General features: G+C 36.9%; 1 protein-coding gene across 2 annotated transcripts in view; it reads left to right on the top strand.

Annotated features, from left to right (window-relative positions):
- Positions 1-12,677, top strand: part of LOC149800465 (filamin-A-like) — a 101,139-nt gene extending 88,462 nt beyond the window's left edge. For both annotated transcript variants that reach the window (XM_089960091.1, XM_089960090.1), the window contains 3 exons: positions 852-1,001; positions 2,081-2,248; positions 11,665-12,677. In XM_089960091.1, coding sequence (XP_089816217.1) covers positions 852-1,001; positions 2,081-2,248; positions 11,665-11,912 — 566 coding nt within the window. In that variant the 3' untranslated portion in view covers positions 11,913-12,677. The remainder of the gene's footprint in view (positions 1-851; positions 1,002-2,080; positions 2,249-11,664) is intronic.
- The last annotated feature ends 5,524 nt before the right edge of the window (positions 12,678-18,201 follow it).

Here is an 18,201-nt window from a genome sequence, read left to right as displayed (position 1 = left end):
TTGTTCCAATGTTATTAAGTACACCAGTATCCAATTTACATTATTCCATCGCTATTATGTACACCAGTATCCAATTTACATTGTTTCAACGTTATTATGCACACCAATATCGAGTTTACATTATTCCAACGTTATTATACACTTTAGAACTTTACCCAAATAGTATGGAGGGTCTGGACATATTAAAACGATAGAACTTTATATAAAAACAGTATTGAGGGTATGGACGTACTAATACAATAAAACTGTACCCACATAGTATGGAGGGTCTGGGGCTTCGAGGAGAAAATATCCAGTTCCAAGCTTCATTTTCATTCCAGTTTAGCTTTCATATAGATAGCTCAAACGTTTACAATTTTGAATAATAATAGGACTTTTCAATTTCCTTAGACAAGATACGTAATTATGCTCACCTTCCAGCTTTCACCCGTGGAAAATGATTTGTTTTCTAAATTTAAAATAAATATAATCATATCTGATGGTTCCAGATTTTAATGTCATTTTCATATCTATATATATATATATATATATATATATATATATATATATATATATATATATATATATATATATATATAAGAATTGAAATTAAATCGTAATTAGGGGCTCTTGAATGACACCGTTCAAAGAACTAGAGAGCGTATAATTTCCAGACACTTCGTGGCTAGTTGTGTGCTGCACGTTGACTGGTTAGTGTCATTGTATATTACTAGCTAGTGGAAAGTTAAAATGGCGGTACTAGTATGGTCTATTTACATTCTTGTGTCACATTATACAGCTTGCGAACTTGTTGCACTATAAAAATGGAGCTAACAAAACACATATTATACGTATCATCATTTTCGTTTCAGGGGAAGTAGCAGCCGATTTCAAAGGCAAGCGTGAAACACCACGATGTGATAAAATTGACCACAAAAATGGAATCGTAAGCTTGAGGCTTTACCCTACCGAAGCGTGTACGCATACACTTTTCATCAAGTATGACGGAGAAGATGTACCAGGTAATCTAATCATAACATATATCGCGTACATTTTTCTCAAACTCAGCAAGAAAAGTAAATTCACAAAATTATTTCATGGTAAACTTGGTGATGCGGTGATATTTGCGTATTTCATATCACATGACTTATTACTTGAAATAAGTAACAGAAAAGATAACAAGCTTTGTAAAATTAAACAAATAATTTATTTCCCTAAAATACTACGTAAAAAAAAGAAGAAATAATTATGGTTTTACGACTTAAAGCCAAATATAGTCCAAGAATTAAAAATTACAAATCCTATCAATGAAACGTTCTAAGTGAATCAGAGTTCAAGTCTCAATAGTTTCCAAGATGGAAGGAAATTACGTCTGTAATAGTCAGCGTTGTACAGATGTGTCAGCAGTCTCTTGTTGAATCACAGAAAATATTATTCCAGTTTTTGAATTCTGTATAATTTCCAGGGAATGTCTTTGTCCAAGAATTATCAGGGCGCTTATGTATTTCTAGGGAAAAGAATCACTTTAAATTCAATAATTTGAAGAAAATAAAAACTCATCCCAGACTGGGCACAACATAAAACAACCTGACGTATCATGTGTTAAAGCACAACTGTTAGAATTACTATCATAACAATATCAAAATCCAGTAAACTAAATTACATTACAGTAGCCTGTAATGGAATAAATAAATAAAAATCTAACAGACAAACAATTAAATTAAATATACATAACAGTAATTTGCGTATTTTCTCAATTCCTCCAAATTTTCAAGATGCTGAATAGAATCTTCCAGACATATTTCGGAACATTTGGCCAAAATTAGACTTGTAATTTTTACATGCAAGGCTTCTTGCAAATCTTTAGGAAACGTAATTTAACGTTTGTAAGTCAACTATTCTTAAGGCTATTGGATAAATGTAATGAGTGCATTTCGGTCCATCCTATTGATGTCTTTAGGGAAATATTGCAAGACAACACTGCGTTCCAGACTACAACATTTCCACCAGTTCAATTCCTTCAAATTGTTTCAGAGACATAAACGAAATCACTATTTTAGTTCTGAGAAAATATACTTCATTTTTTTCAATCTGAATGCAGGAAGCCCCTTTAACATCTCAGTTGGAGAGCCGCCCGACCCGCGAAAGGTACGCTGTTACGGCCCGGGCATAGAAGACGGAGTCATACAAAATTACGAAAGCAGATTCATCGTGGAAACTTTCGGAGCAGGAGCGGGGCAACTAGCTGTTAGGATCCGAGGACCTAAAGGTTCTCTCTCTTTCTCTCTCTCTCTCTCTCTGGCCGACTGGTCTAAAATGCTCGCCTTTACGGATCACTGCCATCTCACATCTGTCCGCATTGGCTCGAGTCTCGGGCTCGGCCTATGTGGGAATGAAAGAAAACTTGCCAGTAACTTCTCGTGGGTCGGTAGTTCTTACACTCGTTTCTCCTGGGTCTCCCTCCACCAATTATACTCAAATCCATGCATAGTCCACCGCGAGCTGAACAATGGCATTGAGCCCACAACACCAACTAACTTCAATCCATTTCGCATTCCCTCTCTCTCTCTCTCTCTCTCTCTCTCTCTCTCTCTCTCTCATTCTCTCTCTCGTGTGTTAGCCCATTCAAACGTTTGTATTGGCGGTTACTGAATGAATATAAATGGTTGTTGATTTTAATGTGAGTAGAGTTTTAAGTATACCTAATTTTATTGTATTACTTTTGACCGGAATTTAGGGTGGAGAATTGGCCTACCTGACCTTTTCTTTTGTTTAAAGATGTATAATTCAATTTGAGTTCAAGGCCTAACCTTGTTTACGAGCTTAGAATGTTCTAGAAGAGAATGTTTGTCAGTCTGATTGGCATTTTTTGGTTAGGACAAGTGAAATTAGTATATATAGGATGAGATAAAACAAAAGTATGCATTTCTGTTTTAAATTTAGTCTGTGGAATCATGTACTAATGTATTAAGATATAATTTGCGAGGAATCATTTATTTAAATTACATGGACTTCTTGAAACTATCGTGAAGTTATTCAAAGACATTCTCGATCATAACATTGCATCAAGACTTTTGAAAGATTAGCACATTCAAGACGATAGGTACATCAGCACATTCAAGACGATTGGTACATCAGCACATTCAAGACGATTCGTACGTCAGCACATCCAGTATTGGAAATAATTCAAAACATTAACATTATATGCTTGTACGGCTTGTGATAAAACATTTATGATTATTTGACATTTGATTACCAATACTATACTCTTCTCTTAAAATTTCACGTTGCATTTTTGAGAAATAAAATATGTTCTTTTTTAACTAAATGTGTTGGTTTCGCTTCTTTCTGTTGCTTAATGTAAGACTAAAGAGTTATAACAAAAGTAACAAGGCAAAGAGCACATTTTAGGGGTTAATTTGGAGCATTTCTTCAGGGATATTTTTTATATATGTTAGTACGTTTTTAAATAATGAAAGTTTTTTATGATTTCCCATTTGCTTGTATTGTCGTTTATGTTCAAATACATTAAATACTATTCAACATATACTTTTTATTGCTATTGAGCACAAGGGTAGGAGTGTTTATATACACTATGCTAACAAAGATATACTATCATATGCGCAAGAATGTTTATAAACACGTACTATTACATACTAGAGCTGTAAAGGGTTTTAGCATTTAGTCTGATTGTGACAATATATATACATACATACATACATACATACATATATATATATATATATATATATATATATATATATATATATATATATATATATATATATATATATAAACAAAAGGTAGTGCATATCTTTTCTAGAGATCTTTCTAACCCACTGCAAAGATATGTTTTTGAGCTATTCAAAGTCCTTCTCCAGTTTAGGCCGCTCGTTTTCTATTCTTTTCAACACAGAATGCTTAAAGTTTGGGGACATCTTTCGGTACTTCTCTAGCAAAGATTTGTGAAATTTTGAAAGAAATATTTCCCGTTTTAAATGTCTGGTATATATATGACCCCATCTTCTATAACCGACTTAGGTGGTGCTCCACTCTTTAATCTAAAGATCTTACTTACATGAATTAGCCGACCTAGCAATGTTGGGTTGTTGTTATTTTTCTTCCTTCTTAGCTCTGTGCTCTGTCGACAATAAATGGCACTTCTTGCAAACGCAGATCTTTATATGGAAGAAGCACAGACAAAACTTCGATAGAGATAACATGATAGAGTATGCTTACAAATGAAATTGTAAAAGAAACTAGACAACATGTCCTCTTCTATATCAACATTTGTTTCGTTTAATACACCCTGCTCAGTGAAGAGGAAGAATTGGGTCACGTCTAATTCTTTTCATTTAGAAAATGCCCAAAACAAAACGTTTACCATCTTGATATGATTATTATTTTTTGTCATCTTTACTTGTCGACTGTGACTGCCGATGTAGTTCTAAATTTTAGATAGAAAGAACCTCTTTGCCTATCTCCATATTTTCTGCTTCCGTCTTTGCGGACTGTTGATTTCCTAAGTAGTGTCAAAGTGAGCATACAAGATAAATTTCACTGTGTTCACCAGAGCTACTGAGAACTGAAATTCCACATGAAGATGGCCTTCTTTTAAAAGGTTGAAATGTCCCCATCACTTTTTTTTTGTCTGGAGTGAAATCAAATTCCCACAAAGCATGTTTTAGTCTTCCTCTTTGTACGAAATACCGTTGCTGCTATTGGTATGTGACTGTTATGTGCTTCCAAACAGTGTCAAGCAAGATTTCAAGTCATTTCTAGGCACAGTTAGCTTTAAAGAGTCTGATATACAGCGTTACACCCTCTCGGGTGACTTTAGTCTCGGATATGTTGAAATGTTGAAACTCGAAAGGACTTTGATCGATGGCTCATTTGACCACATTGCTGACGAAGCCAGTGAGCAAACGTTTTGATGTCTGCCCTTGCAAAATATGATTTTCGATCTTGGATCGGTGTCCGTGTCCAAATATAATGGTGAAGGCTTTCTCTTCCACTCTTCGTACAGGATACTTGGCTGTCGTTCTGCTTAGGTTTAACGAATGTCGTTTCACACACATCGCACGTAAAGTCTGTCTTCATTTATGTCCTTTTGTACTCGTTAGCATTAGCCATGTAATCAAACACGGTACTACCTGATTCAGCCTCAGACGTATATCTACACCACTGAACAAATATTGCTCTTGCAATGACATGTCCAGTTTCAAAAGGTCCATCGTTTCAATAATGCATCCTTGTTCTATTATTTCGTCGGTCGTTAAATTCTTCATTATTAGGATCATCGTACGCAGTCAATTCTCTGTAGCTGAACGTGTTCATTGTATTAGGTTTTCATACCCCTTAGACATCTAGATGAGTGCTTTTGACTTCTTTCCCGAACGTGCAGAGATTTTCCAAGTATTCTCGGTATCGGTAAATCTCCATACTGCTAATCATTTCCTTACTGAAGTACAAATCCACTATGCTGAACAGCGAAATCATGAAATTGTTGACGGAAGCCACCCTGGCATCGGCGACTGCGTTACTGTTTTCCGTTTTGAGACCTTTCATTTTCTGGTACAAGTAACTGTTATTCAGATCGATAGTATCTTCGATTTGGCCTTTCATTTTGCATTCGGTATGCGCTGAAGTGGTCAAATACGAGAAGGGATAAAATTCTTCATATTGGGATCTGGGCATCATCATTAGACTTGGAACGTTCACAAGAACCTCGATGCATCATTTTTTTCTTTTAGTAATCAGAAACGTTCAATTCTTTGACTGCAAGTTTTCTTTCCTTATTCTTTTTCGGATCATGTCTATAAGATCTAAATGATATCTGTTTCGGCCCAGTCTGTAGGTTGAGGAGATATAAATGCCTTTGCCAGGAATGTGCAGCAATTTTAGTGGTGTCTCGGAGACCCAGTGTTACGTGTTTAGGCTCTTACGAAACGTAAGAAGAAAAAAGTGAAAACAACACGCTTTGTAAAATTAACAATAAACTTATTTCCCTATAAAAAAATTGTAACAATGACCAAAAAGAAAATACGATTTTACGAATCAAATCTAAATATAATCCAAGAATAATCCAGGAATGATAAAAATAGAAGTCATAGTAATAAAAAGTCCTAATGAAACTGAATTCGAATCCCGATGAAATCCAAAATGGAAGACGATGACACATGATGTGGTCAGCGTCGCACTGGTGTGTCAACATTTCTTTGTTGAATCACAGAAACTATTATTCGATTATTTTTTAATTCTGTGTAAATTTCGATAAATGTCTTTATCTAAGAATCAATTTAGAGCACTAGTATTTCCAATGAAAACACACTTGAAATCCAAATAAATTGAAGAAAACAAAATAATTAGCCCACAATTGGTCTAATTATAAGACACATTGACTTCTCAAGTGTAAGACACTAATAACTATTCCTTCTTAAAACATCAACAATGAATCTAGATACAACGCAAAACAGATGCCCGGATGTGTGTCATCCTCGGGAGAAAAAAAAAACAGAGTTTGAAACAGTGGCTACTTGTTATTTGTCACGTACTAAGTATGACATCGAAGCCGCTTTATGAATCTTACTCTGAGAAAGAATATAAAAGAAAATTTAACAAAGTTGTTTACTAAAATTCCTACTGGTTTCTGAATCAAGGTCAGGAACTAGGTCAGCGTTTGATACACAGTTTTTATAAATTCGTTTACGCCAATAACAAAAACAATCAGTCAGAACTGAACTCTATTCCAGTAAATGGTTACATTGCAATAGCATGTACTCGAATAAAAACAAATTAAAACTTACAAACAAAACATTAAATTAAATTAAATATACTTAACACCCAGAAAGTCGTTGTTATGTTTTAATCCAGACTCTATTTCTACTTTCACCAGGGCTTCTGTAGGACTTTGTTTAGTCAGTGCGTACACTTTGGAGGATTTTTTTTTACATGTGTCAAAGGTGTATATTTTAACAGAATCCACTTCAACAGGAATGGCTGTAAAGCAATGGAACAGCTGTGTTTGCAACGATGGTGCGCTGAACAACATCGTAGTACACAACTATTAAATGCAAATCTTTGTTTGGTTCCGTGTGGTTGCGAAAATACGTATACGTTTGATCATTTTTGAATGTCTTTTGACTGTGGTGTCATGATCTTGTTTCCACAAATTAGCAAACAATTTCGGAGAAACTGCGACAGCACGATGCCGTGGGGAAAAAAAGGCTATTTGAACATTATGAGAAATGGCAAGGCACTCAATCAGTACACTTCATCCAGTTTTCCCCACTGCTTTGCCAAACTGATCTTTGCTTTAACTGCAGAAAACATGGCACTTGACTCCGTAATATCCACGTCATCAAAAAGAGACCTCTAAGACAGGAGAAATTCATAACAAAAGAAAAGAAACATTGTCTCATTCCATTGAAAACATCCAAGAAGGCGACACCAGTAGAAGAAATAGTAGAAGAGGAAGAACTCACACTAGTATAAAATATTAAAAAGAAAAAGACGGTCAAAAGATCTTTTCTAATAGGTTACGACATTCAAAAGAGAAAGACTGTCGAATGGTGGACTTTTCTAATAGGTTATGACATTCCATTGTGATTTATGATTGCACAAGAATATACGAAAGAAAACGTTTATAAATCTTTGTCTGGACTTTGACTGGATAAGATACACACACTTTTACAGACACAACAATGGCCTGTTTACATAGCAAGGATAAGTTTTCGATTGTAGATGTAGGGTATTAGTAGATGACGGGGTGTTGGTCATTCTACCTCTTCCGTTATATAGTAAGTGTTAGATGCGGCTCGCTCAAAACAACGTGAAAGTTTACTTCTTCTATGCACCTCTTTCACTGGTAAATTTCTGAATTTTACTACTAATTTTAAGCTACACCATGGTCAGGAAAATCTGGATATTTTTCAATCTCCACTAAAGTTTGTTGCAGTGTTGGACATTTAGTATTACTTTAAGTTTTACCACCATTTTCGGATAGTTTTAAGTCTCCACTAACGCTGTGAAAATTCAGGAATTTCAGTACCACGTTTAGTTACGTACAGGTGTGTAATATTATGTGTTGTTTTCACTGTATATCGCTTTTTTGTATCCGGAGTACAATATATGCAAATGTACAGGTCACGACCTGAGGTAAAGGAATTGCATTTTTAAAGCATTATCGGTGTCAAGGAATTGTGTATGATTTATATCAATAGGTATATGTTGTCAAAAATGTACTCGGGTTTCGTTGCCGCGTACAGCGTCACCCGAGGGTGGTATATTTCTTCGGCTCTAGTTATTTCGAAATCCTGAGCGAAACTCGGACCCCTGCACGTGCAAATTGCCTGCAGCGGGAAACCTAAGTTCCTAGCTGCGCATATCTGTCACAGCTAGTGTACATATAGAGCATATTCTCTATAACAAAATTACATTACACAGATTTCTTGTCACAAAGCTTACCCCTTTCCGGAAGCAAATCTCCAGCTGTAGAGCTGCCTTATACCTGCCTTATACATGCCGCCATGCCTTATACATGCCGCCATGCCTTATACATGCTGCCGTGCCTTATACATGCTGCCGTGCCTTATACATGCTGCCATGCCTTATAATGGTTAGATGTGAAGTCACAGAACTCTGTGTGGTTTCGTGTGACGTATACGCTGTGTTATGGTGACGTTGGATCGGAAGAGTATACTGGTTTTCTCGGTGCGGGGGACCAGGGCTTCGCGACCATCGGGTCTGTGATTGGTGTGAAGGCTCTCGACGGATTCTTTCAACATACTGAGAGGAGTTTACCGTGCGTTTGTGCTTCTCTGGCCATTGACTAGAGCGCGTGGAACCGGAACATTTTGGACGTCAAAAAATGGGCGCCACGACAGTTATATATAGTGTTCCATGTTATTTCCACTATTGCATTTCATAATTTCATTCATTCCTATTGCTATATCGTTATGTGAACGATCGATAGGTTCGTAATTTCATTCATTCCGATTGCTATATCGTTATGTGAACGATCGATAGGTTCGTAATTTATACTGCTTTTCAATATAGTTTTATGAATGATACATCCAAATTTACATTCTTTTCTAAATTGTTATTTGAACGACACATTCAAGACTTTCTTTATATTGGGGGTGTAGATCACTTTTAGTTTGTTGATCGGTGATAGGAATTCACGTTTGTATTCCATTTGTTAAATTCATGTTTTGAGTTTTTCTCGTTGAGTTAATTGTTGTTGATAGTTCCATGTTAGGAACTTTATAATTTTCCTTATCTGTTGGTTTATGATGGTGTCAGATTTCAAAATATTTAAATTGCGTTTATAAATAAACATCTTGTAAACGCAGTTGCTTTTGGCGTATTCCCTAATCCAGTCCCAACCCGGCTTCATCCTGTGACAATTGGCTGCATGTTCTTTTGTATATTTAATAGTGAGATTTTGAAATATATCAACGAGAGAAGAAAACTATATATACACACTTACACAGAGTGTGTGTGTGTGTGTGTGATTTGGATTTTTAACGTAGCTTTAAAACAAATGTCATTCATATCGCTACGATGTCTGCAGCGTGACAGTTTATAGTGATGTCTTCCACTGGGGCATCATGATGTCCCACCCAGTCGCAATATCCTGACGCCAAGCCGCCTACTCCTAACACTAAACTCTTAATGCTGAGCGCCAAGCAAGGTAGCTGTTAGTACCATTTTTGTAAGTCTTTGGTATGACTCGGCCGAGGATAGAACCTATGACCTCTCGCATCAGAGTCAGAGAGAGAGAGAGAGAGAGAGAGAGAGAGAGAGAGATTTTGAACTCTAACCACTATCGCGAACAAGCAAATATTCAAACGTAAGCAAAGAGGAAATGGAAGTGGTCGTACTTATAGACCAGAAATACTAGAAGACTATATGAAGGAAGAAAAACAGACTGCTTACTGATGTCAGATTATGAAAGGAATTAAACCATGACCGACCGATTGAATACGCTAAGACAGTTGAGCATATCATTAATGAAATGCTCCAAGAGAGACACATAAACCAGGAAATCATGGGAGATCTTTTCCCCGATAACCCAAGAGCAGGGAGATTCTATCTGCTACCCAAAATACACAAACCAGGACAAACTGAACAAATCTCGGAATACTTAGACTAGTTGATCAGGCCCCACGTCCATACACTAATATCATACCTTCAGGTCACAAAGGACCATCTCGTAAAAAGTAAAGCCAGTGAACCGTTGCCACCTGGCACAATTTATGTTGCACTTGACCTATCATCTCTCTGTACCAAATTTCAGCGTGATGAGGGAACACGTTCATGTAAAGAAGTTTAGAAAACAAGACTGGTGAAGACGCCACCGACCAACTCAGCGAAATATTACACCCAGGATGTATAATTGTGCAAACAGTTAATTGCTGAACTACTAACGCCTTGGATTGGAACCAGTTGTTTTAGTCTCTTTCGTTGCTAGATCTAAGAACGGTTAGAGTTATTGTGAACCTACGAATGTACTAATCATCCCGGTCAATACTCTCAAAGTGGCCCACATTACTTCTTACAGCTTTGATATGAACAATAAAGTGGCCCACATTACTTCTTACAGCTTTGATATGAACAATAAAGTGGCCCACATTACTTCTTACAGCTTTGATATGAACAATTAAGTGGCCCACATTACTTCTTACAGCTTTGATATGAACAATAAATGGCCCACATTACTTCTTACAGCTTTGATATGAACAATAAAGTGGCCCACATTATGTCTTACAGCTTTGGTATGAACAATAAAGTGGCCCACATTACTTCTTACAGCTTTGATATGAACAATAAAGTGGCCCACATTACTTCTTACATCTTTGATATGAACAATAAAGTGGCCTACATTACTTCTTGCAGCTTTCATATGAACAATTAAGTGGCCCACATTACTTCTTACAGCTTTGATATGAACAATAAAGTGGCCCACATTACTTCTTACAGCTTTGATATGAACAATAAATGGCCCACATTACTTCTTACAGCTTTGATATGAACAATAAAGTGGCCCACATTACTTCTTACAGCTTTGATATGAACAATAAAGTGGTCCACATCACTTCTTACAGCTTTGATATGAACGATAAAGTGGTCCACATCACTTCTTACAGCTTTGATATGAACGATAAAGTGGCCCACATTACTTCTTACAGCTTTGATTTGAACAATAAAATGGTCCACATCACTTCTTACAGCTTTGATATGAACGATAAAGTGGCCCACATTACTTCTTACAGCTTTGATTTGAACAATAAAGTGGTCCACATTACTTCTTACAGCTTTGATATGAACAATAAAGTGGTCCACATTACTTCTTACAGCTTTGATATGAACAATAAAGTGGCCCACATTACTTCTTACAGCTTTGATATGAACAATGTACTTTAAACTTGAATGATTCAGTACTTGTTTGATAGAACCTTTGAGTTTCTTCCAAGTGTTATTTCAGATATTTGGAAATGGAGCAAATACTTTTTTGTTTCTCGATGTGTTCTAGACTGGTACGGTCGAATCCAAAGGTATACATCAATATTTTTTTTTTAAACCTCCAACAACCCCCTCCCAATTTCATTTCTACTATTCGCATTTATCTCATTTGCCAATGAGATCATTAAAACTAGAACTAATTATTGTTTTCGATTGCAGGGGCGTTTGAGGTAGATATGCAGAGAGATAGCCAGACCGACCGAGTCATTGTTTGCCGATATGACCCTCTAGAGGCGGGCAAGTACGTTATAGGTGTAAAATGGTCAGGCGTGCACGTGCCCGGGAGTCCCTTCCAGGTTAATATTTTTGAAACTAGAGAAGAACTTTATCGTCATTGGAAGATGGAAAAAGGCATCAATATTTTTGCCAGGGAACAGTCGGAGTTTCTGTGGAAGGACGAAATCTGAAAATTGTTACATTACAAACTGTATTTGCAGAGAAGAGTTATTGATAAGTGGTAATCTCAAGGCACTAATTATGCCTTAACAAGAGTTATGGATGATTAATTATGCCTTTACAAGAGTTATTGATGATTAAGTATGCCTTAACAAGAGTTACGGATAATTAATATGCCTTTACAAGAGTTATGGATGATTAATTATGCCTTAACAAGAGTTATGGATGAATAATTATGCCTTTACAAGAGTTATGGATGAATAATTATGCCTTAACAAGAGTTATGGATAATTAATATGCCTTTACAAGAGTTATGGATAATTAATTATGCCTTAACAAGAGTTATGGATGATAAATTATGCCTTTACAAGAGTTATGGATGATTAATTATGCCTTTAGAATAGTAATGGATGTATAATTATCGTGAAATATTTTATCATTCGAATTTAGTTTACAATACTTAATTAAATCAAAGATGTTATCAAACCATGGAATCAATGAGTATTGACAAAGACATCGTAAATAAATTGCGTTTTAGTTTCTAAAGAAAAAACGATAAATTATTTGTAAAGCATTTGTAAAAAGCATTCAGGATGGTTAAAATCATTTCATGTGAAGTATGCAAAAACCAATCAAAAACTGTTCATGTACTCATTCGCCCTTCTTGTGTGCTTGTCCAGTATTTGTAAACAATAGTCAGAATATCATTTTGTTATTCATTACTTAAGGCTAATTCTTATTTGTACTACTATTTGTAATTAAAGGTACTAAAATACTGCAAGTTTTACAAAGAGTCATGAAGCGTTATTCCTTTAAATTCTTAGAGAGACGTGTCAACTCTGTCACAGAGAATGAGATGGGAATTATTATTAACAGTGAGATGTTGCAAGTATTTATAGGACTTATGCTTGAGCGTCATGTTTTCGCCATTTTCTAATAATGAAAAAATGCATTTTACATAAATTATTACCCTAAAATCTCTAACGAGTCGCAGCGTTTATGATGTTTCCCTGCCCAAAAGTAAGCCTCTAATGTAAGTACAAGGTAGCCATAGAAACAAAGCTACTGAAGTCTTTAAAATGCGCAATTTAAAATTACTTTTTTTATCAGTTGGAATACTTGTAAATATTCAAACCGGTCTTAAAGAAAACCACACGGTATCATGACTGAATCTGAGTAATGATAGGCAGTGAAGTCTCCTTCCGGCAAATAATTATGTGAAACTCCCACATATCACTGCATCTAGCATATGCAAAGTTAGTTTCAGATTTTTAGGAATGGTCGAGTTGTTATGGCTGGATTTAGGTAAAAGATACGACACCCGACATACAATGAAGGACACACAATGGTGCGGGGACCTATAAATGAAAATTATCTTGTATACATGTTTGAAAATAAAATCAAAAGTTAGTTTTCACTTCATGAATACAATTATTTATATACGCTTCTTTAAAAAAAATGAGCCAGCAGTACGCATTTACGATTAGATTATCCCAATAGATGTATCACTCCCAACGTACAGATTTCATGGAACAGTTTACGTGTGTTATTCCTAACGTACATATTTCATGGAACAGAAAACATGATAGGATTTGGAAGTGTCACATTCAGAAATGTTTTGAACTAGGAAAACATACATATGCTGTCACTATCAATTTAAAAAGGCCAATCTTGTTACTGCCATACTTTATATCGCCTTATTAAGGCCGATCGTGTTACAGCCATACTTTATATCGTCTTATTAAGGCTGATCGTGTTACTGCCATACTTTATATTGCCTTATTAAGGCCGATCGTGTTACTGCCATACTTTATATCGCCTTATTAAGGCCGATCGTGTTACTGCCATACTTTATATCGTCTTATTAAGGCCGATCGTGTTACTGCCATACTTTATATCGCCTTATTAAGGCCGATCGTGTTGCTGCCATACTTTATATCGTCTTATTAAGGCCGATCGTGTTACTGCCATACTTTATATCGTCTTATTAAGGTTTATCGGGTTACTGCTATACTGTATATTGCCTTATTAAGGCCTACCGTATTACTGCCATACCCTATATCGTCTTATTATGGCCTATCGGGTTACTGCCATACTGTATATCGTCTTACTAAGGACAAACAGGATACTGCCATACTTTATATTGTCTTATTAAGGCCTATCGGGTTACTGCCATACTGTATATTGTCTTATTAAGGCCTACCGTGTTACTGCCATACTCTATATCGTCTTATTATGGCCTATCAGGTTACTGCCATACTGTATATCGTCTCATTAAGGACAAAAAGGTTGCTGCCATACTTTACATCGTCTTATTAAGGCCTATCGGGTTACTGCCATACTTTATGTCGTCTTATTAATGACAAACAGGTACTGCCATACTTTATATCGTCTTATTAAGGCCGAACGGGTTACTGCCATAGTGCATATCTCCTTATTAAGACCTATTGTGGTACTCCAATACTTTATATCGTCTTATTAAGGCTTTCATGATACTGCCATACTTTATATGGTCTTATTAAGGCATACCGTGGTACCGCCACACCATATGCAGTCTTATTATGGCATATGGTGGTACTAATATACGGTATGCAGTCTTATAATGGCATATGGTGATATTGATATACGGTATGCAGTCTTATTAAGGAATACCGTGGTACCGACATACCATTTGCAGTCTTATCATGATATATGGTGGTACTAATATACGGTATGCAGTATTAATATGGCATATGGTGGTACTGATATACGGTATACAGTCTTATTATGGCAAACCGTGGTACCACCATACCGTATGCAGTCTTATTTTGGCATATGGTGGTACTGATATGCCGTATGCAGTCTTATTATGGCATATGGTGGTACTGATATATGGTATGCAGTCTTATTATGGCATACCGTGGTACCACCATACCGTAGGCAGTCTTATTATGGCATATGGTGGTACTGAAATGCGGTATGCAGTCTTATTATGGCATTTGGTGGTACTGATGATATACGGTATGCAGTCTTATTATGACATATGGTGGCACTGACATACCGTAGGCAGTCTCATTATGGCATATGGTGGTACTGATATACGGTATGCAGTATTATTATGGCATACCGTGGTACCGCCATACCGTATGCAGTCTTATTAAGGCATATGGTGGTACTGATATACGGTATGCAGTCTTGTTATGGCATCTGAAGGTACTAATATACGGTATGCAGTATTAGTATGGCATATGGTGGTACTAATATACGGTATACAGTCTTATTATGGCATATGGTGGTACTGATATACGGTATGCAGTCTTATTAAGGCATACCGTGGTACCTCCATACCGTATGCAGTCTTATTATGGCATATGGTGGTACTGATATATGGTATGCAGTCTTATTATGGCATTTGGTGGTACTGATGTACAGTATGCAGTCTTATTATGGCATACCGTGGTACCGCCATACCATATGCAGTCTCATGGCATATGGTGGTACTGATATACGGTATGCAGTCTTATTATGGCATACCGTGGTACCGCCATACCGTATGCAGTCTTATTAAGGCATATGGTGGTACTGATATACGGTATGCTGTCTTATTATGGCATATGGTGGTACTAATATACGGTATGCAGTAATTTTATGGCATATGGTGGTACCAATATACGGTATGTAGTGTTATTAAGGCATATGGTGGTACTGATATACGGTATGCAGTCTTATTATGGCATATGGTGGTACTGATATACAGTATGCAGTCGTATTATGGCATACCGTGGTACCGCCATGTCGTATGCAGTCTTATTAAGGCATATGGTGGTACTGATATACGGTATGCAGTCTTATTATGGCATTTGTTGGTACTAATATACGGTATGCAGTATTATTATGGCATATGGTGGTACTGATATACGGTATGCAGTATTATTATGGCATATGGTGGTACTGATATACGGTATGCAGTCTCATTAAGGTATACTGTGGTACCGCCATACCGTATGCAGTCTTATGGCATATGGTGGTACTGATATACGGTATGCAGTCTTATTATGGCATTTGGTGGTACTAATATACGGTTTGCAGTCTTATTAAGGCATACCGTGGTACCGCCATACCGTATGGAGTCTTATGGTATATGGTGGTACTGATATACGGTATGCAGTCTTATTGTGGCATACTGTGGTACCGCCATATCGTATGCAGTCTTATTAAGGCATATGGTGCTACTGATATACGGTATGCATTTTTATTATGGCATATGGTGGTACTAATATGCGGTATGCAGTCTTATTACGGTATACCGTGGTACCGCCATACCGTATGCAGTCTTATTATGGCATATGGTGGTACTAATATACGGTATGCAGTCTTATTATGGCATATGGTGGTACTGGTATACGGTATGCAGTATTATTATGGCATATGGTGGTACTGATATACGGTATGCAGTATTATTGTGGCATATGGTGGTACTGATATACGGTATTCAGTCATATTATGGCATATGGTGGTACTGATATACAGTATGATGTTTTATTATGGCATATGGAGTTACTAATATACGGTATGCAGTCTTATTATGGCATATGGTGGTACTAATATACGGCATGCAGTCTTATTATGACACATGGTCGTCCTGATATACGGTATGCAGTATTATTATGGCATATGGTGGTATTGATATACGGTATGCAGTATTATTGTGGCATATGGTGGTACTGATATACGGTATGATGTTTTATTATAGCATATGATGGTACTAATATACGATATGCAGTCTTATTATGGCATACGGTGGTACTAATATACGGCATGCAGACTTTTTTTGACATATGTTGGTACTAATATACGGTATGCAGTCTTATTATGGCACATGGTGGTACTGATATCCGATATGCAGTATTATTATGGGATATAGTGGTACTGATATACGGTATGCAGTATTATTATGGTGTATGGTGGTACTTATATACGGTATGCATTCTTATAATGGCATATGGTGGTACTGATATACGGTATGCAGTATTATTATGGCATATGGTGGTATTGATATACGGTATGCAGTCTTATTAAGGCATACCGTGGTACTGCCATACCGTATGCAGTCTTATTATGGCAAATGGTGGTGCTAATATACGGTATGCAGTCTTATTATGGCATATGGTGGTACTGATATACGGTATACAGTCTTATTATGGCATATGGTAGTACTGATATACGGTATGCAGTCTTTTTATGGCATACCGTGGTACCGCCATACCGTATGCAGTCTTATTTTGGCATATGGTAGTACTGATATACCGTATGCAGTCTTAATATGGCATATGGTGGTACTGCCAAACATGTATCATCTTATGAAGACATATCATGATACTGCCTTACCGTATCCCGTCTTATTAAAGAAACACTTCTTGTTATTTTCAAAGTTTCACGGTAGCTGACCGAGATATCGTCTTAAAATGCAACAGGTAACAGTTACCTCACATGCAATGTAGAGTTTTCTGCATATCAGTGTTTATAAGGGTCCACTGATCAATCATACTGCGGTGCACTTTCAGTAATCTCATTTGACCGAAAAGTGTGTGTGTGTGTGTGTGTGTGTATGATATGGATTTTAACGTAGCTTTAACAATTCTGCAGTCATATCGCTACGATGTCTGCAGTGTGGCAGTTTATGGTGATGTCTAGCACTGAGACATCATGCCGTAGACCTGTAGCATAATGTCCCACCCAGTCACATTATCCTGACATCAGGCCGACCAATCCTAACACTAATCTCTTAACGCTGAGCGCCACGCGAGGCAGCTGTTAGTACCATTTTTATAAGTCTTTGGTATGACTCGGCCGGGGATCGAACCCACGACCCCCACGTCCGAGGCGGACGCTCTAATCACTAGGCCATTGATGACTAATACATATTACAGTGCTTCTCGTTAATCCCATTGGACCGATAACTAATTTATATTACAGTGTTTCTCTGTAAACCCAGGGGCCCCGAGTGGCCTAGTGGTCTAAAGCGCTCTCCGTTACGGGTAACTGCCATCTCACCTCTGTCTGCGTGGGTTCGAGTCTCGGATTCAGCTAATGTGGGTAATTGAGAAAGCTTGCCGGTAGCTTCCCTTGGGTCGGTGGTTTTTTCTGGGGTTTTCTCGGGTTCTTCCTCCACCATTAATACTGGTCGCCATGTATTATCGTGTGCTGAAAAATGGCGTTAAACCCTACAACAACAACAACTTCTTTGTTAACTCATTGGACCTACGATTAATCATTTAGCAGCGCATGTCAGTGATCCTTTTTATTCTTTACAACGGACCC

The sequence above is a fragment of the Sinohyriopsis cumingii genome, chromosome 5 (genome assembly GCF_028554795.1).
Source record: "Sinohyriopsis cumingii isolate HCF-2022 chromosome 5, ASM2855479v2, whole genome shotgun sequence".
Classification (NCBI taxonomy): domain Eukaryota; kingdom Metazoa; phylum Mollusca; class Bivalvia; order Unionida; family Unionidae; genus Sinohyriopsis; species Sinohyriopsis cumingii.
The sequence above is the reverse complement of the archived record's forward strand: the minus strand, read 5'-3'. Positions and strand labels throughout refer to the sequence as shown.